The 23,896-nt window shown below is 36.4% G+C and overlaps 1 protein-coding gene across 8 annotated transcripts in view; it reads left to right on the forward strand.

The window, feature by feature from the left end:
- Positions 1-23,896, forward strand: part of SBF2 (SET binding factor 2) — a 396,450-nt gene that overhangs the window by 311,911 nt on the left and 60,643 nt on the right. For all 8 annotated transcript variants that reach the window (XM_081063396.1, XM_081063389.1, XM_081063390.1 and 5 more), the window contains 5 exons: positions 15,444-15,614; positions 17,958-18,220; positions 19,828-20,000; positions 21,236-21,309; positions 23,258-23,453. In XM_081063396.1, the coding sequence (XP_080919522.1) occupies positions 15,444-15,614; positions 17,958-18,220; positions 19,828-20,000; positions 21,236-21,309; positions 23,258-23,453 (877 nt within the window). The remainder of the gene's footprint in view (positions 1-15,443; positions 15,615-17,957; positions 18,221-19,827; positions 20,001-21,235; positions 21,310-23,257; positions 23,454-23,896) is intronic.

Raw genomic sequence — 23,896 nt, forward strand, 5'->3', positions numbered from 1 at the left:
AGACCACAGATGCAAAGCTCCCGTTGAAAGCCAGCTGAAAACAAAATGTCTAGGGCTGAGGCTGGATATCAGTGTCTAAAGTTCCTTCCATTGGACTCAGAAATCTTTAAGGGTCCCAAAACCCTGAGAATCTGTCATTAACTTTGTGAAAATGCTAATGATGTCTAATCCATTTAATCCTCACAATCATCACCTTGAGAAGTTACGAGATTTTAAACCCTTTTATCTTTATTTAACAGATAAGGAAAAATTAAATAACTTACCCAGAGTTATTTAAACTCAGGTAGAACCCATTCCCCTCACTATGAGTCAACCTCCAGAGTAGTGGAAGATAATGAAATGGTTGTTTTAAACCACTGACTTTAGGGTTGTTATTTTTATGTAGCAATAGGTGAAAAAAAATACTGGTACATAGTAAGTGCTATGTAAGTGTTAGCTAATACGGTTATTATCAGTATGTAGATCTTTGATGCCAGTTCTGACACCCAAATCTGATCAGTGAGGAGCTGTTGTAGGTGCTTGGGTTTGGGGACCCACATAAATTAAACAATGTTTTATTAACTTTATTAACTTTATTAACTGGGTTTAAAAGAAATCCCAATTAGTGCAAGAGAAGATATTTTCAAGAACTGTTTTAGAAGTTTCACAAAAATAAAATGCCTTATATGGAAGTGCTAATCAACGGTCTTGTGCCAAATTACTTCACATATTACAATATCTGCTGAAATTAGGCAATTTTATAACTTTCGTGATTCAGGATATTGTGTCACCATTAATAATTCTTGTTCTTCCTCATGGTTACAATCAAAATTTTACCGGCTTCATCCTGATACCTGTGAATTTGGTAAGAAATTTTCTATAAAATAACAAAGTACTAATTCAAAATTCTCAGAAGTTAACAAATAATAGAGGTTTGTTTTTGCTCAAGTAAGTCCTAGAATGTTTTTTCTGATAGGTTCTCTGGCTGCCGTTTGCCTTTTTGGTGTCTCTCAAGTTAAGGAGACATTTGTATTGGATGAGAATTTTTGTCTATTTACTAAGTAATTGATTTCCCAATTGCATGTTTGATAACTTGGCTCATTATTTTATAAAGATTTGTGGTATAACAAGGAAAGCTGTGGGAAAGCAACACATTTTGCTTTGTTGTTTTTCGTCAAAACAAATTTATTTGTTTAATTGATATGGTAGGGGGAGTTACAGAGACTATACTTGGCCAAAACTAAAATCTGTTATCTTTTCCATCCAAGAAAGTTAAGTGAAGCTGACATGACTTCTGGGAAGTGCGTTTCAGCTGACATCTGGGTGTGGCCATGTTAGAGTGTTATCATGAGATATTGGTCTACCAGGAGTGGAATTTGAATCCTCTAGGATTGAGTAAAAAAAAAAATTTTTGGACTAGATCACCTTTTTCGGAATTAATAAGTTTTGCATTTTTACAGCATAACTCTCTGTAACAGGATGCTGTGTCACAATTGGCAGTTACTTGTTCTTCTTAACACAACTATATGCCATTTCAGTGGCTCCATCCCAATGTTTTCAGACCTTGTACGTGATAGTACATTTGAGAATTACCACCCCAGCCCCAAGCAGAGTGCTAAACACATCTTTGGTCCTCTGAAAAATGTTTGTGGTTGTAGTCTAATTTATCCTTAGTTGCCAGTACTGTGCAGAGAGCCTTCTGTCCAAATGTGGGTCTTATTTAATCATTGCCTCAATTTATTTAGACCTTTTATCTGTCATCCTGTTTTTCTTCTTGGTCTTAACAGAAATGCGATTCTATATCTAGAAATGCTTTAGGAATGCTTACTATGCTGTGAAAGACAAAGGAACATTAGTATCTTTATGTTTATGATTGACATTTGGATAATCTTAAAACACCATTGACCTGAGATTTTGTTTTAGATGGTGAGCACTTGCCAAAGATAGTAAAAGGATTAAGGCACGCATCACATAGGATGGGTATGAACAAATTATAAATAGTCCCTATTCCTTCTCCTCCTTAAATATGAAAATCATACTTCTTGTTATCTAAATCATTGATTAAAATGTTGAAAAGGGCAGAACTTCATAGCAGTCCACTTGATACGTCCATTTAGGGTAGTGTCAATCTACTCAGTCATTAGATTTGGAAACTATGACAAGAAAGGTCATTAGAATAAAATTACAGAATGCCTAGAATGTCATGTTAAAGAATTCAGACTAATGTTATTCCCTGGCCACTAAGAAGCGTGCAATAGCATGTTCTTGAACAGGGCAGTGACTTGTGTTTCTGAAACTTACAGCGGTGTAGAAAATGTTCACGACTGAGAGGTGGAGGAGCAGAAGCCCCTGAGTAGACTAGTGTAGCAGACAAGTTACACTAGTCTGATGAGAGTACTTAGGTAGAGATCCACACGGAAAGTTTCCTATGCGTGGTTGGCTTTCAGCAAGACTTAAAAACCAGAGGCCCACAGAGGCCAAACAAATCATGTAAATGGGTTAAGCAGGCCAAAGGAAAAGCATGTCACGGAAGGCAGCCACTACTCATCTCCAGCAGTTGTCACCAGGCAGGAATGCAGGAACTGTTAGCACATCTTTCAATTGCTCAGGAGAAGCTGGAAATTTAGCTTTTATGTAGAATCTCTTCATTTTTAAATGTTGCCTTAATTTTTTAAAAAAAAAACCTTAGAGAGCCAAAATAAAACATCTGCAGCCAGATGGAGCTAAGAGGGTGCCAGCTTTACAACACGTAGCTTTTAGCTTCTTCTGGTTGTGAATTCTTGTTGTGAGGTATCGTAGAGAAAGGGACTAAGGATAGGAATTAGAAAACCTTTAGTGAGGTACAGCTTGATAACGTAATTGAGAAAAGAATGGAAAACGCGAAACTCATGACTCTTGAGTAGCCAAAGCAAAGATTTTATTAACAACTTGTCCCTACAGAGAACTATAAATAGATTACTCTTCTAATTTAATTTTGCTTGGGTAGCACTGTTTCCTACTTATTAGTCAGCATTGTTAGCATTTTTGAGAAATCATAGTTTTGATAGAGACTTGTGGAGGAGCTGTTGAATTACAGAAGAAGTTATTACGGCAGAAAATAAATTATGTTGTGCTATAAATACTTGACTCAGTGACTCAGCAAATTACCTTTACTTCCAGAGGAAAACATTTTGTACCAAACTTATGAGATCTGTTTTTAATTTCTGCATCTTTACAGTTGTCCCTGTCTGTCACTGATAGATTTTTACATGATGTGGGAGACATAAAGATAAAGAGAAACCGCTTTCAGAGGGAGATTTCAGTATTGGGGAAATGAAAGCAGGGGGAAGAAACCCTCAGTCATAGGAATGCTTCAGTATTGATGGCAGGGAGATTACCAGAAGTCAGAGAACCATCTGGAATGACCATGAGAAATTAGATCATTTTAGTATACCCTTGGGTGACATTTCCAGCTAATTAAATTAGAATAAAAATTGTAATGTTAGAATCAAACCCTTGGAAATATGTAATTAACCTTTTCAGAATTCAGCAAGCATTCTGTGTGTCTCCAATACCCACGTTTAAGATTCTTTAACCAGACATTTGAGTTGGTGCCAAATTAAGCTATTGGAAGAAATAGCTTAACCAGTGTCATGGCAGTGAGAAAGCAAAGAGTATGTTCAGCACACAGAGCATTCAGCTCTTTTCCCCTTAGGGATGGCATCAACACCTAGAAGTCAAGAAAGAGAGGATGTGGCCAAATTATTTAGTGCCTTATAAAATGTCATTTTCTGGTTTCAGTACTTCTCATACTAGTTGTGTGACCTTGGTTATATCCCTTTAGTTCTGTGTATCTTAGTATCCCCATATGTCAATGAAAACATTAAAGTATCTCTGGGGTTTCTTTTAGATTCATAAGTCTGTACTTCAAACAAGTGATAAGTTTAACGAGTGTTATATGTTTGTGTGCACCTGTGTACTTTCACATTTTTGCTCTCGCACTAGAGGTGCTCACTTTCACAAGTATTTGATAATAGGCAGAAAAATCTACTGCCACTTCGGGACTTTGAGTTTGAGCTCCTCCCATCTCTCCACAAATTGGGAACCTTTCTCTGCATATTCTAAGGACTCAAAATGGACCTCCTTCCAAGGGAGAGTTGACCAGGCAAATTGGGGGAATATATAGTTTCCCCAGCCTTGTTTCATTCCCTTTTCCAGCTTCATTGGCCGCCTTATTTTTTCTGCTTCAGACTTCCAATTTCCTCTTTTCTACCCTTTTAAGGAAACTTAATCTCAGAGCCTTCTTTCATATTAGGTTGTGGGCAAATGAGTAAAAGTATCACCAGACCTGCAAGGCTATTTGCTTTTTAGCAGGAACTAAGCCTTAAACTACACAAATAAAATAGGAGTAGTAAAATTCTAGACATTAATAAATGGATGTAGAGTCTGGGGGTTGGGGGTGGCGAGGTGGACTTTCTGCTGCTCCTAAAAGACTTAGAAATGGGAAATGACCCCCTGGAGCTTGAAAGCCATGTCTAGTACTAGAACCGTTTAATATAGCTTTACAGCTATTTATTCTTAGCCCTGGACCTGTCTTGGTTAATTTTAGTCAGATAATTGCTATTTACTTATTTTCTAGAATTCTAGGTATAGTTCTGAGCTTACCCACAACTATATGCAAACACTTGAATAATTTTGACCCACTGTATATGATTCGATAGATAATTCTCCCTGGGAAATGACTAGTAGGTCAACAGTTTCTTCCTCTTTCTAGAGGCTCAGTTTTAATGACTCTTTCCAAAATAAATAAGAAGCAGTAGAACTAAAGTTGAAGAAGAGCTGTTTTTCTTAAAAGCAGAAGCATATTTCTTTTTCAAGAAATTCATTTTCTTCTCCCATTGTATATAGTCAGATTATAATACTAAGTTTTTCTTCTCAAAAATAGGTTGTTCTACCTTTATCAGGTACACATCCAAGTCAAGAAGGTGTTATCTTCATAATGAACTTAAGCTAGGAGCTTAGGTGACTCATCTAAAAAGATTCTATCCGTCAGAAACTTTTCAAGGTCTAACCCCATTGTTTACTGCTCTGTGGCTTCCACTTTACGTAGGTACCACCTTAGTGAATCACACTGGCTGGCTGTCACTCATTTTTTGAAGACCACAGTTTCAAAATAAAACCCTTAGAAAATGTAGGCACTGAAGTAACAATTGCAGTTACTTCATCCAGAGTTGACTGCCATGGATATAACCTACAATTTAAGTCTTTATTTGGTCATTGAGGAGAGTCTTTAGTTTTTGAGTCAAAACTTCAGTGAAGTTCAGAAATTTAGGTCCCAAGATGTTGATTTTGTTGTTTATAGGAAATGCTTTCAAGATTTACTTTGCTATTCATAATTCTAACAAAATAATTTAATTTTTTTTTTTTGTTTCTGGAGAAGTGGAGTAGGTGGAAACCAAGGAAGGAAAAGATGTACTACAAAATTGTAATTCAATAGTACTGTGGTTTTGCTTTCAGTAAGAAGTAGTAAGAAGTAGAAAATAGTATAAGGAAAAAGTTCGTTTTTCTTGGATTATTTACTTGGTAATAAAATTCAAGTTAATATCAATTAAAATCAGAGCTTGCTGATTGTATTACAAAAAATTGTATTTTTCCTCTAGATTCTTTTTGTCATTAGAACTGTCTCTAAGATAGTGATAACATTATCCAAATCAGAGGATTGAAACTCTAAAGTTTAATCACAAAAGGAAAGAAATGTGCTCTTCCAGGGGACATACCCTTGTCTTTTTATTCTAATGTGGTATTGACTTAGATGTCCATGCAGGATACCTGGAGCTAGATGGCCATAGCCAGCTTTTTCCAGGTGCTCGGCCCATCTCACTGCCTCTGCAGATCCTTAAACCACTTACTGATCCTTTACCCAGGCAGTGCTCACATTTCCCAGAGATGTCCATGACTTCCCATATGGGCTTTTGGCTGGTGTACAATGAGCTTGTACAACTGTGCCACAGCCCCAACTATCTCCTTGAGCCCCTGGTTTGCTAAACACGTATTAAGTGCCAGTGAGGTTCGGTGGTTTGTATCTTTCAAGGAATTTGCCTGTTTCATCTAAGTTGTCATTGTTGATGTTCATGCTATTCCTTTCTGATTCTTTTAATATCTGTGGAATCTTGAGTAATGTTACCTCTTATTTCTGATGTTGGTAATTTTGTCTTTATTTTTAATCAGTCTGGCTAGAGATTTGTCAACTTTATCTTCTCAAAGAACCAGCTTTTGGTTTCATTGATTTGTTTGTTTGTTTTCTATTTCATTAGTGAGTGCTTTAATCTTTATCAATTCCTTTCTTCTGCTTGCTTTGACTTTTAATTTGCTTTTCTTTTTCTAATTTCTGTAAGTATAAGCTGAGATCATTGATTTGAGACCATACTTCTGTTCTAATACAGGCATTTAGTGCTATGCTGTAAGTCTCCCCAAAGTATTGCTTTAGTGGTATCTCACAAGTTCTGATATGTTGTATTTTCATTCTAATTTAATACAAAGTACTTTCTAATTTCCCCTTTTATTTCTTCTTTGATCCATGAGTTATTTAATTTTCAAGTATTTGGAGATTTTCCAGATACCTTTCTGTTATTGATTTCTAAGTTAATTCCATTTTGATCAGAGAATATATATAATTTGAACCCCTTTAAATATATTAAGACTTATTTTATCATCCAGAATGCATTTTATCTTGGTAAATATTTTGTATGCATGTGGAAAGCATGGGTATTTTCTGTTGTGCTATCAATGCCAATCAGCTTAAGTTAGTTGACAGTGTTATTCAAGTCTATTATATATTTGCTTATTTTCTGCTTACATTTCTAATAATTATTTAGAGAGAGACAGATTCAAATTTCCAATTATATATTTCTCCTTGCATTGCTGTCAGATTTTGTACATGTATTTTGAAGATCTTATATTTGGTACATAAACACTGGGTTTTTGTGTCTTCTTGATTAATTGACCCTATACTGTTATGAAATGACCGTCTTTATCTGTAGTAATATTCTTTGCTTTGAAATTTAAGTCATCTTAGCCACACCAGCTTTCCATCCTTCTCTTACAGTAAACTTTTAGAGTATTTTGACATTTACCAAAAGTTGCAAACATAATACAGATAGTTTCCACCCAGTTTTTCTCTTGTCGGCAACCTTTTTTAAATATTTTATTGAGATACAATTCACAAACCATACAATTCACTCATTTAAAGTACACAATTCAATGGTTTTTAGTTTATTCCCTTCCACTACAATCAATTTTAAGACATTTTCATTACCACAAAATGAAGCACCATACCCATTATCTGTCACTACCCGTTACCCTCATCCCCCGAGCCCTAGGCCACCACTAATCTACTTTCTGTCTCTATGGATTTGCCTATTTTGGACATTTTATCTGAATGAAATCATAGGATACATGATCTTTTATGACTGGCTTCTTTCACTTTGCATAATGTTTTCAAGATTCACCCATGATGTAGCATGTATTAGTACCTCGTGTCTTTTTATTGCTACATAGTACGAGTATTACACCGCATTGCACATATATACCACATTGTATTCACCAGTTGGTGAACATTTAGGTCGTTTTGATGATTTTATTGAAATATAATTCATATACCATAAAATTCACTTTTTTAAAGTGTGAAAAGGGCTTTTGCTTCTCTAAGTAGTATGTAGTTACAGAGTGTCAGCTTTATCTGATCTTCAAAATGTTTATTGGTTTTTAAATTCATTTATGACTTCTAAACTTTTATTAACATTGCTGATCTGGTGTTCTTTCCTTTCTCATTCTCTTTGTTCTTGCATATTGTTGCCTTCTTTATTTTTTTTTCCTGCCATTTTAGTAGGATTTGGAGACCAAAGAATACTGAACTGCCACATTTAATAAAAAGAGCTCTTAAAATTATTTTTGAAGAAGGAAAATAAATTATTCCAAATTCCATTACCTTTACTTCATTTTCATTTTACCTTTTTCCTCCCAGTCTTTGTGTACTTGCAGACATAATCATACCGTATTTCACTTCTTTTCTGAAATGTAGCATGAGCACTTCATTCATAAGCACATCATCAAATTAACCACTATAATAGCAGTGTGGTATCCTTTTGTGTTAACAGTGTACCTAACCTTTCTTCTCTATAGTTAGACATTAAAATTTCTAACTTTGGAGGGGGGTATAGCTATGAAAGATAATGCCGTGATAAACATTTTTGTTGAGCTTTGGGGCCATTTGCAAGTACACATAATGAGAACTATGACTCATCAAATTCCGTCATTTCCTGTGCCAGAACCCGCTGATGCCTTTCTTCTATTGCTCCTTTTCCTCTTAGACCTCAGAGAAAACACCTTGTTATGTATCTACTAGTCTTTTTGCTGGTTATGTGCTCCCAGTTTACAGTACTGTTATAAACAACATTATTAGATTCATTGGCCATCGCATGTGGAGTTCCTGTCTCTTCACAGGCACTTTGTAGACAGGGGTCCCATAGTGCGTGGCACTGAGTTAATTAAAAACACAAGTTTGCAGTAAACACTTATGATAGATTTCTTTTTGGGGGTGGGGAGAGTTGTTTCTAAACAGCTTTAAGAATAATTAAATCCAATATGTTTAAAAATCCATGTGTTCATAAAAATATGAATAAAAATAACTAATTGGTAATCTATAATGGATGCTATAAAAAAACACCCTTTTTAAGAAAAAGACTGATAAATGAAGGGATAAAATCATGTATTTATCCTGCTTTCTAATGCAGACTGTATGTCTGGGTCACCAAACAGTTGACAAGGGGAAGTTTCTCTTTATAGGAATATTAAGGAGGAAGTAGTGCTAGAATAAGAATAGCACTATTTTATTACACCTAATGATTAATGAATCTAGGCATTGACCATCAACGACCTTTAACATTACAAAAGGAGACAACCAGATGTGCCTCTTACATTAGTACCATCTATGGAGTATTCTTGCCAAACAATCAAACTGATTCTGATCAAGCCTCTAGATCCAACTACCAACTTAGAAATAAAAAGGACAAAATAATATGTCACATCACTGCGATACAGTCAGAAACCACCAGACTGGAAACTGTTGGACAAATAACCCAGTTTTTTCAACAAATAGATAGCAAATTGGGAAAAAAAGAGACAGACAGACAGACAGGCAGATGAGAGAGGAACCCATAGATTAAAACGGACCTTAGAGACATATAAACTAATGGTAATATATGAACCTTATTTGGGGCCTTCCTGAGTCAAACATTTTTTTAAAAAGGGAACAAAAACTTTTTTAATATAAGATAATTAAAAATTGAAACACTGACTAGATATTTTATGTTAAAGAATTGTTAATTTTTTAATAGTAGATTTGCAAAAAATCTGCATTAAATAATTTCTCATTGGAAAAATAACCAATGTACAATAACCCAAAAATGTTTATTGGTACAGATAACAGGAATTATCATATTTCTTACCCCTCTCAAGTACTTCCAGGCACTGTGAAATGGTACTGAGACCCGTTATCAAAGTTCACTGTTGACATGTTCACACACCACTGTTTATAATAGCATAAAGCTAGAAACAATGCAAATGTCCTTTGATAGGGACAAGAAGACGCTACATAGTCATACAGTGGAATTCTGTACAGTAGTTAAATTATGCAGTGATTAAGAAGCTAGATTCTGTAGCTAAACCTTATGGGTTCAAATTCCAGCTCTGGTTCCATCACTTCTTGGCACTATTTTTATGGACAAGTTGCTTAACTTCTCTGTGTCTCAGTTTCTTCACTTCTAAAACAGGGTTAATAATAGTACTTATCCCAATGGATTATAAGGCTGTTGTAAGGACTAAGTAAGTTAATAAATATACATATTGAGAGCTCAATACAGGTTAGTTATAATAATAATTATTACCTAAATAAGTTTTGCAGCATAATGTGTGAAAAACCAAGTTGCAGATTAAAACACAATATGGTACCATTTATATATAAGTTTTAAAACCTGCAAAAAGGGAGTGGGGGGAGCAGATTGGATCCTGTCTTACATTTTTAAGAATACCAAATCCAATCAAAGGACTTGACAATGAGCTTGTATTTGATTTCTACTAATTTCTGGACCACAAAGGAAATACATTGATTCATGCTCTGATCTCTCAATATTTGCTAAGCAACTTAATACAGAGAATCATTAGAAAGATAAGTGATTTAAGAACTTCAATCCTGTCGTTCCACCTACTGACACTGGCACATCAAATGGCCAATGCTGATGAATGAATGAATTTCTTCTACAGAAATTGTGTGCCTGGATCATCTAAGCAACCTAGGAGAGGGGTAGATCTTTCTGAATTTGAGGTTACTTGCACTGTTTAATCTGAGAGTATCAGGTAGTAGAAAGGAAAAGCTGTAGTAGCTACTCACAATCACCCCCCCCTTTAATTAATCCGATTACTCACCATTCTTTAAATCCCACTAACAAACACAGTATCCTTAATACTTACTGCTTGGAGGCCACTCTTCTGTCCCTTCTGAGTTGTATGTTTACAAAAGTCACTGTGTTTTGTCTCAAATAATTACATAGTTCAGTTCAATATTACATAAATCAATGAAATATAAGTTGTATACTTGGAAAAACATCAACAAATAAAACCTGCAATATAATCCTGTATATTCTTTATGGTTATATACAGGTATAAAAGATAAATAGAAATGAAAACTACCTAGTGTAGCATCATTGTTACCTCTGGGATAGGTGAAAAATTAGACCAAGAGAGGTACACAGTAGGCTGCAACCAAATCCATAATGTTGTATGTCCTTTGGTTAAAAACAAATATTCACAAAATAAATATGTTTTAAGATTTGGTTAAGAATTGATAAATACAGATTTTGATTATACATTTTTTTCTATTCTTAGCTTTCTTTTGTTTGTCTTTTTGTCTCTCAAGATTAAGCACTTCCAAAGTTCATCAGAAAATACTCAAATTAATTCTTAAAGTGACTTAAATCTGGACTTGGTCAGGCCAGTGTAGAATTGTAAAAGGACTGGCTGGCACCATCCCCGTACTGTACAATGAAGTACACTTGTATTTCAGTGTCCAGAACTGTATAGGAAATACCCGGCATTTTAAACAATGAATCTTTGTATTCTGCATTATTCTTTTAGACCATTACATATTTATGGAATCAGTCCTGCTAGCTAGCTTTTTCTCCCCTGAAATCTGGTTTCCCTCTGAGTTCCCTAATTGGAGCCTTGGTCCTAGAGAGCAAACATGTCTAGCCTCAGACAGGCCCCTGATACTGATATCTTAACCTTTCCCTTGACCAACTTGTCTCTGAGATGATTTGTGTCCATTTATTTGGATTTGAATCTGGCCTGCTGGTTGGTGAGCCCCCTGAGTTTATTCTCTATATCCTGTCGCCTACTGGGTTTCCTTTGAATGCTTTGTGGAAAACGAATGGCATTGCTTAATCTAGTACCTTCAGGGCTATTTTTTCTAGATAAGGAAGGAAGTCAACACATTCTTAAATATCTCGTAAAATTGCATGGCAAAATATCACTTGTTTCTTTAGGACAGAATCATAAGAATTATTATGAAATATAAAGTAAATATTGCTGCCAAAATTGAAGGGAAAGAAAGATGTCATCTGTCAGCAACATTCCCTATCCACTGCTCTCACAATCTCAGAGTGGATTGAGTCTCATCTTTGTACAAAATAAAGGCCACGAAACTGGCCTATTTGGCCATTTTGAGAGACCATCTTGGGAAAGTTTTGTCTTCAAAGCAAAGAAGTGATTAGAATCAGAAGATAGTTTTATCCACAGGTGCTTATTTTCTTTGTTTACTAAAACTGCTGTACTGTCACACCTAGGATATAGTGAATCTGAAACACTAAGCTGCCACTGCATCTTTCTTAAGTACTTATACTATAGTTTTGTTTTATGGAATATCTCAATTTTTGTGTCTTACAGAAATGATGTAGAATAAAGGAAAACCTTATTTCTGTTCCCCTTCTACCAATCTTGCTGTATGACTTTGGTCAAATTCATTTTCTTTTAGAGTCTCTCAAATGTACGGTGAGGACAGGCCGTATTCACCTTACCACCCACCCATTTTTTAGCCCAGCCAGACTGCAGAGCTCCATTTTTTGCAGTTCCTCTCTCAAGCCCTGATGGAACCTAAGCAGAATAAGGTGCTACTGCCCTCTGCTGGTCCTGAGAGCACACCTGCCCATCCTACAGCTACCCACACAGTGCTTGTGCTTGCAATTGAAACCACAAAGAAAGGAGGCAAATTTCATGTTTGGACAAATAATAATATTTGAAGTATTTATGAATTAATGATTTTTATGCATGTATAAGATGACAGTCATTTGTGACTGTTGCCACCTGATTATCCTATAATCATCACTTCACTCCTCTATAATTCTTACCTAGTAAACGAGCTGTGGGTTCTGGCCCTTTGGGCTACTGTCCTCTCTTTTACACTATTCTTCTGCCTTGGAACACATACAGGTAGTTCACTTTTTGTTCAAAAGATTTAGGGACGTATTCACTTTTAGTTTGTGAATAAACAGGAAGATGGTAACTGATGCATGCCAAGGAAAGTGAATATGCAGCATCAGTAAGAAAAACTCTAAAAGAGAAAGGCAGGGCTTTTCTCTCCGATTCTCTATAAATACTCTATAAACTCTCTCTCTCTACACACACAAGCACACACACACAGACACACAAACACAACCGAGGGTACCAAAGATATATATTCAAGTGGACACTTTGGCCAGCGTTGCTCAAGTAGTAGTTTGCCATAATCAGAAGTGTCTGGACGCTGATGGTAGTAACCACTTTGAGCATTTCTTGTAATTGCAAAAGTCAAACGTGACTTGTATTCATCTTTTGTTATCAGTATATATTGAGTATTACAATTTTAATACAGTTTTCCTTTCTTAAAATGTGTGTACTTTTTGTATATATATATGTATCTATATGTATACATACACATATATGTGTATGTATACATATAGATACATATATATATGCGTACATTCTCTAAATATTCTCAGATTCCAGTAGAGCTGTCAAGGCGTAATAAGAAATTTATAATTAATAATGTTTTGTGTGCTGATGATTCTAAAGGCACTCTGTGAGAAACTGTTAAGAGCTGTTTTTTTCTGAGCTCATCTATGTTAATATAATTTTAGAACTACAAAATTTTAAGAGCTGCTATTCATTACATTGCATTTATAAGAAGTGGTGCTGCCTCTGTATTCATGGGGAAGACAGTGGGAATTATCCTTTATCTTGTTTGAATTTCACGCCTGTGATATCTCTTTCAGAATAGGCCTTTGCACTGCCAAGAGGTCATTGTTAGTCCTTAGGGTACTTAGGGGCAAAAGAAAAAATTGTGCAACGTGCATCCCAAGTATCTTCCAGCAGAGTATAGGAGCATGTGATTCATAGTGTCGGTGGCTTTTGCTTACATATGCACAGCCCCACACACGTTTTGTCCATGATTTCTCCATAGGTATATAGTAGCTATGTCTTAAATGGGCAGACAGCATTATGAAAACCAGCAATAATCCTTGTGTAACTTCCACTTGGGGAACTCTGGTTATTGCTTCATGGTCAGCCCCAGTTTATAGCCATCTAATAGACGTGTAGCCCATCTCCTCAGCAGCAATACACAGACCTATCTTGAAAGGGGCTTATGACACGGATGCAGAAGTACAGACTCTCACAGGCAAAATCACAGCCACACGACTTCCAACTACACAGGTGCTACATTCCATGGTCTGCCTGGTGCCTATTCCAATTCCAGGTTCAGGCTGCCCAAGAGTAAGGAGAAAATCAGCATGTACTGAGCATATAATTTTCACAAGATATCTTACACATCTGTTATGCATCCCTAAGAAATGAACCAACTGTTGCTACATAATTGTTTTGTATATAACCTTAAAAGTGTTATTCAGTGTCCAGCATTTCAGGAGAAGATAAGTCAGCTCATTAAATTGCTTCAAAAGAAAACTTACATTATCAGAAACTTTAGTTCTACTCACAGAAAACAGATGAGCTCAGTTCCACAGAATAAAATGGACAAAAAATTGTCTATCTATTGAGAATGTTACCTGCTGTGTACTGAGAAATAATGGATTTTAAATTTTCGGAACATCTTTAACTTTTAGAAGTGAAAGCAATGGCTGTGGAAAGATGACTTAAGTCATTAACTGAAATTTGGCAATGCAAATTATCTGTAAAATTTAAAATTCAGGGAACATTTGAAATCGTGCTCCCTAGCATATGTCAGTTTGGCTCAAATAAACTCTTATAAAAATTCCAAAAATTAAAATAAAATGTTTTGTTAATTGAAATCATGTCAGACGTTTCAAGGCAGAATATAACTTTGGGAAACAAAATTCGAAAGTGCAGGAAAAAACAGACAGCAGTGCTAATTGGTGTTTATGATTCGCTTGCAGTTCCTTTGCAAGACATTTTGGTGTATTAAAAACAGGGGCTTTGGAACCCAGCTCTGGGCTTGAGACCTAGTTCTACCACTTATGTAATTGCTATATGGCCTTGGACAATCACTTAAACCTTTATGAACTTCTGCTTTTTCTTCATTAAATTGGCAATAATAATGCTCATCTTACAGGATTGTTAGTATTAAATGAGATACATAAATATTTATGAAGTGCCTCAAGTGGCTGCAGAGTTAGTTTTCCTTCCTTCTGTAGTTAATCATAGAGGAAGTTTTCCTCTTACTCCAAATCCCAGCAGGAAGTCCTGGAAAAGAAGTTTGGTTTGGGATTACCTTCCCAGTCTCAGACTTGGGTACCAGAAAGTGCTCTTGAAGCACAGGACCCTCTGCTAGAGCGTATGTATGTGAGCCAGGCAACAACCTCTCTGGGGAAGTAAAGGGCTAGAGTGAGAAGTAGGGACGGTGCAATTCCTCTTCAGTCCCAAACGCATGATACGCCCCCATTTTGTGTGTAAGGCGAGGCTGTTGTTGGCTCACTCACATTCAATTAATGCCCCCCAAAAAATATACTCTAAAACCAAGTAGAAGAAATTTTAAATTACCTGGAGTTTTATGTTTAGGTCGTGATAGATTGTATTATGTATTCCAATTGTAATAAAGCTACCAACTCCCATTGCCTACTGTGGGTATGGTGCAGTGTAAGTACTTTCTATATATTCTCTAATTCATATAATAACTTAGATTTTTAGCTGTTGCTAAAATGTTCGTTTTAATAAAGTGATCGAGACCCTAAAGTGTTTGCTAGCAAGCCCAAAACTGCCGGTTAACAAATGAGCAAGCTGCTGTTTGCTAAACTTATACTGCCGTAAGGTATTGTTTAGATAAACCCTTTGAGCACATCTATGGTTAACTGTACCCCTTGTAACCTTCTGAACTGTCATCACCCTGCAAGCCTCATGGTGATGTGTACTGTGTGTTCTCACAGAAACTGGCGCCTGGAGTCAGCCAATTTGCTTACACCTGTGTGCAGGACCACCCCATCTGGGCGAACCAGCAGTTTTGGGAGACAACCTTTTACAATGCAGTGCAGGAGCAAGTTCGCTCACTGTATCTCTCAGCCAAGGAAGACAGTCATGCCCCATATCTGAAGCAAAAGGTAAGATGAGAGAAGAAAGGTACCTGTACGGGTCCGGGATCCTGGCGTCAAGGAAAGCTTATTCAGATATCCCCAGGGCAAAGGAAATCTAGCTACTTCCTGCCAGTGTATTTGGAATTTACGTTAGGGAGCTCTGTGGCGAGATCTTTCTTCTGTGGATTTCTGTTGATACAAAGTCTTCTGTTGATGTTATATTTTTTCCATAACTTCTTTTTTTTTTTTTTTATTAATTAATTTATTTATTAGTTTCAGGTGTACAAAACAAGGTAATACTTAGACGTTCATCATTTATATCCCTCATACTGTGAACCCCCCTCCCCCCATCCACTATCCCTCCGACCTCACACTGAACCATCACATTATATATATAAAATTATAGTTGGCATTCATTAATGTTTAGCTTCTGATGTACAATGCCATGATCAGGTATCCACAGTATCCCTGAGGTGGTCTCCCAAATAGGACGCATGTCCATCGGATACCCAACAAAATCTTTACAACATTATAGAATACCTTCCCCAAATTAATTTTCAAAAGAAAAACCCTGAGGCCATCTTGTGGTTACCAGCTGCTTCCAAATCCCTTCACCTTTCCCCTTATCCCCAACCCCCTCCCACACACCCATCTAACCACTCTCGGTATTTTTTCCATAACTTCTTGAACAGTGCTTTAGCACTAGAATTGTTTTATTATATTTTAATAATTAGGAATTCCCTAGAAACAATTCTAGGAAGTTGAACAGAAAGAACAATCCTAAAATACCGAGGCAGATGCAATTAACTTCTTGAAGAAATGTCAAAGTTAATTGACTCTAAAGTAAATGTAAAATTCAGTAGCTCTCAGAAGTGTGCCCGCTCAAAAGTATGCCAGCGATAAATCTAGGTTCTCTTTTAGGAATATTCTACATGTTTCTGTATATTTTATTAGCATCAACTATTTTAAAGAAAATATTTTAAAATAGAGAAAAAATTGTTTTTAATTTGAAAAAGGAGTTTAAATTTTTCTGAAATTTTAAATTGTCATTCACTAGCTGTCTAGTCTTGGACAATTTATGTTACCTCCATGCCTTATTTCCTTGTTGATAAAATGAATAGATACAATTATTGTAAGATTTTAATACCAAATACAAGTAAAATCTATTGAAGAGTGCCTGACACATAGTAAATAATAAATGTTAGAAATTATTATTCTCATTAATTGAACATAAAGCAGCATTAAAGGCAAAGGCTGACTGTCAATGTTGATTCACTTCAGAGTAATTTTTCATTCTACCTGCTGGGTTAATACATTGATGCTGGTCCTTTCCATTATCCTCCATTTAAATTGGCCTTATGTTATGTGAGATAAATAAACCTAACTATCTACAGAAACTACACAGTAGTATTCAATATTTCCATGCCTTGTGTAATTTTAAACATATTATTGGTCTGCTATTGAGTATGATAAGAATAGAAACTTTAATAACAAATAACACTACCTGACATCTGATATTCTAAATTATTATTGTGATAGCATAAATTTAAAACTCAGGTGTTTCTTTCAAAACACCAGATGCCCTTGGGTAGGTAACTTGTAGCAGATGCAGACACTATTAGTGTGAGGTCATGTTCCAAAATAATTGGGCTGGTGCGGTGCTTTTGATAATATTTTAAGCAGCTGTAATGATAACATTGATATATCTAAAAAGCCTTCGTAGAGCAAACACGTGTCACTGCTTCTGTGTCCTGTATTCTAAAGAAGCCTGTCTCCAAGCCCCGGATTAGATACAAGTGAGACTATAGATGTCCAGCTCTTCACAAGCTGTATAGTGCTATGCAGATGTAGATTACTCTTATTGTTTAACTCTTCACCCTGCTAGAAAACCACTCTTACAAATCCCATGGTCACCCATATACCCATGTGGGCAATAATATTTGACTCCCACATTTACAAGGAAATCTAGCTCTGTACTTCATGACTTTGGTTCTCCATCTCCTTCTTCCAAAGAGCAGAAGAAAAGAAACATATCAGAGTATTAGTAAATGCTATTGGAACATTCATACTTGGGTCAATAATTTGTTACAACTGGCAACCAAAAAGGGATGGAACCATGGAGATAAATAAATGCAGTGAAATGTCAGCTGCTTCCATCTGTGCTTTGCTACTTCTTTCTTGGGTTTCACTCAAGGCCTACTGGATATGGGTAAAAAAAGTCTAGGTTTTTGTTTTGTTGTTATGTTTTTGTGTATGTTTTCATGTTTGTCGTTATAGGTCTTCAACAGATGAATTAGTAAAACATCTCCTTGTTTTCTGAAGCTCCTATGAGGTGATGGATTTTGATTGTGTTGCTTTGTGTTTTTGTAGGATAAGTTTTCTGATGACCAATATCAGGAGAAGACAGCAATGGACCTGGCAGCTGAGCAGCTCCGTCTGTGGCCTACTCTGAGCAAATCAACTCAGCAAGAGTTGGTGCAACGTGAGGAAAGCACTGTCTTCAGTCAGGCCATTCACTTTGCAAACCTCATGGTCAACCTTCTAGTTCCACTGGATACAAGTAAAAACAAGCTTCTGAGAACATCGGCACCAGGCGACTGGGAGAGTGGGAGCAACAGCATTGTCACAAACAGGTACTGGAATGTGGACACGCAGAGTATAAAGTATTTGGGGCAGATATTACTGTGTATATTTCAAAAATTAACCATGTTTTCCAACTTCAGACCTGCTCAGCTCTTCTCTATTAAAAAAACCTTCATCTCATTTGATGGTGCTTAACCACCTCCGATACTCTCTTCTCTTTCGTGACCTGATTTTTCAAATGTCTCACCCACTAGTGATCCAGCCCTTCAGAAAGCACTTTGGAAAATTACTAACGAACTCCTTCTTGCCAAAGTGATTATTTGTTTCTTGGCCCTCCTTTTCCTCAGTTTATACAGTGCATTTGCCTGTAATCATGACCTCAGCCATGCCTTGCTCTCAACCCTACAACAACTTCCCCTACCGCTGAGAATGAAACCAGTAGATTACAAGGCCTGACAAGGCTGACCTCTGGCTACTGCTCTGACCTTATTTCCAATCGCTTTTCTGTTAGCCACTCTGGTCTCCCTGCTGATGCTAATCTTCAAACACCCTAAACATCATACTGCCTCAGGGCCTTTGTACTTGTCCCCACAATCTGGAATACTTTCACTGAAATAGTCCTAAGAATCACTCCTTTACGTCCTTTAGTTCTCTGCTCAAATGTCACCTACCCAGATAGGCCCTCCTGACTTCCCTATCTTAAGTATCACGTCCATCACTCTTTCTCCTACCCTGCTTTTTTTTTCCTTCATGACATTTTCTACAACCTGATTTACGTGGTGAGGGGCTGAGGCACCTAAGTTCTTTAATGCTTTGGGACGGTGTGATAGCCATATTCACTGCTTAGCTTTACTTTAACACTGATTCCGTTAACGTGGTTGGATTAAGAGGAAGGAGAATTGAATAGGTTAGAACATTCACATGAGTCTTTTCCATGATTAGCAGTCTAAAAGAAGACATAGGAGGCAGGAGTATTTGTTGAATAGTGGGAACTGAATGAGCAACAAGGGCAAGGATTGAGCTTTCACATCTGCTCCATTTCAAATTAATTCCCCTCTCTTGCATGATTTTATCATGTGCAGAAGACCGACGGCTTCAAAGGGTTGTGTTCCACTCAGAGAGAGATAAATATTGACAAGAGAAGGGTTCATAGGACAATTTGGTTCTTCCATTTGGAAGAATGTGCTATTTGCTGAAAAAAGTTCTTTTGCTTTACCTACCAAGGAACATGTCCCACGATTGCCAAAGGCCAAAGACAGCCATATGACTTTGTCTGGTTCTATGTGGTATTTCACTTGGGGGGACAGGTTTGTGTTTTTTTTCGAAGGTTCAAGTATCAGATAATAAATGAAAGCTTCGCTTTTTGCTTTATTTTCTATGGTTCCTGAATTCCTTTAGGAAAATGACAAGAAGGTATTCCTTACAAAAATAAATCTGGGTCCCAAGGACAATGCCTGACAGTTGCTTCCAAATGTAGGCAAGTAGAGTATCATGTTTCACCATGGTCACTTATAAAGGAGCCATGGAGTTAAGTGAGCTTCTACTTGAGTATACATCTCTTTGAGCAAGTTTAAATTGCTGTGGAAATTGATGGTGATATAGTCGTAATTTGTCATATTTATGTACTGACTGAGATTTCTTTCCTTAACTTTCTTAGTATTGCAGGAAGTGTAGCTGAGAGCTATGATACAGAAAGTGGATTTGAAGATTCAGAGAATAATGACATTGCCAATTCTGTTGTGCGTTTCATAACCCGATTTATTGACAAGGTTTGTACAGAGAGTGGAGTTACTCAGGATCACATCAAGAGTCTTCATTGCATGATCCCAGGTAATCACTTTGCAGATGTTAGATAACCAGAATATTGGAGATAATTGGGTAAGAATAGTTCTTATGGGTCTACGTTTTCCAGCATAACACCTGTAATACTTGTTTTTCATGTAGTTTGGCCATGTTATTTACAGCCCTCCCTCGGTATCTGCAGGGGATTGGTTCCAGGAACCCCCCACAGATACCAAAATCTGTGGATGCCCAAGTCACTTATATAAAATGGCATAGTATTTGTGCATAGTGCATAGTATTCTACGCACATCCTTCTGTATACTTTAAATCATCTCTGGATTACTTATAATACTGAATGCAATGTAAATGCTATGTAAATAGTTGTTTATACTGCGTATTGTTTAGGGAATAATGACAAAGAAAGGCTGTAAATATTCAGTACAGACACATCATAGGCCTAACTAATTACATAGTACATGTCAACAACAACGTAAGTTTTTTTCCAAATAGTTTTGATCCACAGTTAGTTGAGTCTGATGTGGAACCCACAGATACGGAAGGCCAACTGTATTTATGTTCTGATTAGTTTTTTCAAATATTTTTAAATTGTGGTAAAATATATATAACATAAAATTTATAAACCATGTTGAAGTGTAAAATTCAGTGGTATTAATTACATCCACAATGTTATACAACCGTTACCACTATACACATATATTAGCAAAATTTTATTGTCACTCCAAACAGACGCTCTGTACCCATTATGCAATAACTCCCCATTCTCTACCCGGTTACCTCTGATCTTTCTGTCTCTATGAATTTGCCTATTTTAGATATTGCATGTAAGTGAAATCGTATGATATCTGTCCTTTTGTGTCTGGCTTATTTCACTTAGCATAATGTCTTCAAGGTTCATCCATGTTGTAGCATGTGTCAGAACTCCATTCCTTTTTAAGGCTGAACAATATTCCATGGTATAGATATGCCACATTTTGTTTATCCGTTCGTCTGTTGATGGACACGTGGATTGTTTCCACCTTCTGGCTATTGGGAACACTGCTACTAAGAATATTCACATAGAAGTCTCTGTGTGAACCTTGTTTTCATTTCTTTTGGATATATACCTAGGTGTCAAATTACCTAGGCGTCATATGTTATTTCTATGTTTAACTCTTTGAGGAACCACCAAAATGTGATTAGTTTTTAATTCTAAAATATTCAGAATTTGTTTTAATTCTGCTTGTTTTATGTTCTTTCATTTTGAGTACTCTGATTCATCCTAGGAATTGTAGCTATGCACATTGAGACCCTAGAAGCAGTGCATCGAGAGAGTAGAAGACTTCCACCTATACAGAAGGTAAATGTTGCAGACCACATACTTTCAGAGTATAACATCGCTTCTTAAAAAAGCAGCACTACACTGTTGTACCCCAGAAAGTACCTTCTCCTAACATTTTACAGAGACCAGCTCCACTTTTAATGATACATTAAACTTTCAAAGGAGTTTGTCATATAGATCCTCATAAAAAGGATACTGAATAGTGGATTCAACAGGAACAATAATAATCTCTTGTTGAGTCTACTGTTATAGACAGGACATAAATTATGAACATTCTACCTTTAAGCCAAGATTTTATGCTCTGCCTACTTCCAAAAAAAGTATTTAAGGCAGTTACCATGAAACACCAGGTTCTTGAATCTGTACACCTTCCAAGCACACTTCACAAGTACCTGGGAAGTCTGTTAACAACAGAGTCCTCACTGAACGCCACCCCAGCCTCCTGAGGTGGAGCACGCTGGGACTTGGCCTGGGACTCTGTGCAGTAACAAGCCACCCAGACAATTACTTTGCAGCAAATCTGGCACCAGACTGTGGACTGGGCTTCAGGACCCTCTTACCTATACAACACAACTATTAAAAATAAATTCAAAGGAAATCAGAAGCCAGATGGATAGGAAAGATAATTCTATCAGAAATCTGAGATACAGTGATCGTTGTACTTTGACTTTACATTTAGCTCTGAGCATCGTAGAGCCAAGGAAAACAATAGGGCTGATTTATATAGTTTTTATTGTTTACCAAAAAATAAACAACTTCAGAAGAGATGGATTTTTCTTTTTTTAGAACTAAACTCTTCAGAAGAGTGTATCATGTGGTTCCTTATTTCACAGTGTAAATGTTCATTACTTGGTTGTTTATTGTGTTAATTCTCAATAAGAGCCAAGAAAGGTAGGTCCTTAAAGATGCATCTATTTTTTCAAGTATGTGTTTTTCCAGCTTACAAAAGTAATAGTGCTCTTTATATAAAATTGAAACATTAAAGAGATACTCATTGTATAAGTGAAAGTTCCCGATGGTCCTACCCACCCAATCCCACCTCTATCCTTAACCATGATAGCACCACCTTTAATAGTTTGGTTCAGATTCTTTCTTTTTTTTTTAATTTTTAAAAATTTATTTTTCAGTTACCATTGATATACAATATTATATTGGTTTCAGGTGTACAAAACAACATAATGTTTAGACATTTATATACTCGCAAAGTGATAACCCCAATAAGTCTATTACCCATCTGACACTGTACATAATTATTACAATACTATTGGCTGTATTCCCTATGCTGTACTTTACATCTCCGTGACTATATATTTTTTTCAATTATAATTGACATTCAGTTTTATTTTATATCAGTTTCTGGTGAACAGCATAGTGGTTAGACATTTATATAGTTTATGAAGTGATCCGCCTGATAGTCTAGTACCCCCCTGGCACTATACATAGTTTTTACAATATTATTGACTATATTCCCCATGCTGTACTTTACATCCCTGCGACTATTTTATAACTACCAACTTGTATTTATTAATCCCTTTACCTTTCTTACCCAGCCCAATGGTTCATAGTCTTACAATTTTCTTTTCTTTCCTAAAAAGGGGATCATAATATACATACTGGTTTGCAACTTGTTTTTTTTACTTAACAATGTGTTCTGGATAACCTTCTATGTTAATACATATAGATTCATGTCATTTTTTAAAATGATTACGGAAAATTGCATTGACTAGATATTTCAAATATTTTAGTAATTTCCAATGATTTTACTTTTAATAAGCAATGCTACAAAGAATCTTTTTATATTTGGATGCAGATCTGTCATTTCTGCCTCTTCCCAAATCTGTCTTCTCATTTTGGCTACCTGGGAAGTCTGGCTCAAGTTTTTTAGGTCTGTAACTGAAAAAATAACCTTGTCTAAGTGTTGGAGACCCCACAAGAGTTGTGTTCAAAACACTTTTTCTGTTGTTAGCCCAAGATTCTTAGACCTGCTCTACTGCCAGGAGAAGAAATTGTTTGTGAAGGTCTTCGTGTCCTACTGGATCCTGATGGAAGAGAAGAAGCTACAGGGGGCCTTCTTGGAGGCCCCCAGCTGCTGCCAGCAGAAGGAGCCTTGTTCCTTACCACATACAGAATTCTGTTCCGAGGGACTCCCCATGATCAGCTAGGTATGGCTCACATATGCCAGCCGAACATGGCTATCTGTGTGCTACGTGAGGTTTGGATTCCATCTATGTACAATGATTTGCAGATTTTTCAGATTCAGAGTAAGCCTTTTACCACACAGGTATTTTTTAGAAGACTTCTGTATACCACAGCTAATGATAATTTGGATCATAGATTCTTATTTGAAGAACCCGTAAGTTCACTAAAATGATTATAATTTCATGAGGCAGCATATTGTGACCTTAGAATATTCACAGTACCTGGCTGCTAACAGTGTCCCTTGCTGATTTGCCCCACCTTTCTGAGTCCTACAGTTAACTGTAAGGCTACAATTTCCCCTTGTATAAAATTAGGGAATTGAGCTTGATTGGTGATAATGCAATGGTTCTCGACTTTGATTGTGATGAATTTGAATTATCTAGAAAGTGTTTTAAAGATACCCAGT

The sequence above is a fragment of the Rhinolophus hipposideros genome, assembly GCF_964194185.1.
Source record: "Rhinolophus hipposideros genome assembly, chromosome: 10".
Lineage (NCBI taxonomy): Eukaryota > Metazoa > Chordata > Mammalia > Chiroptera > Rhinolophidae > Rhinolophus > Rhinolophus hipposideros.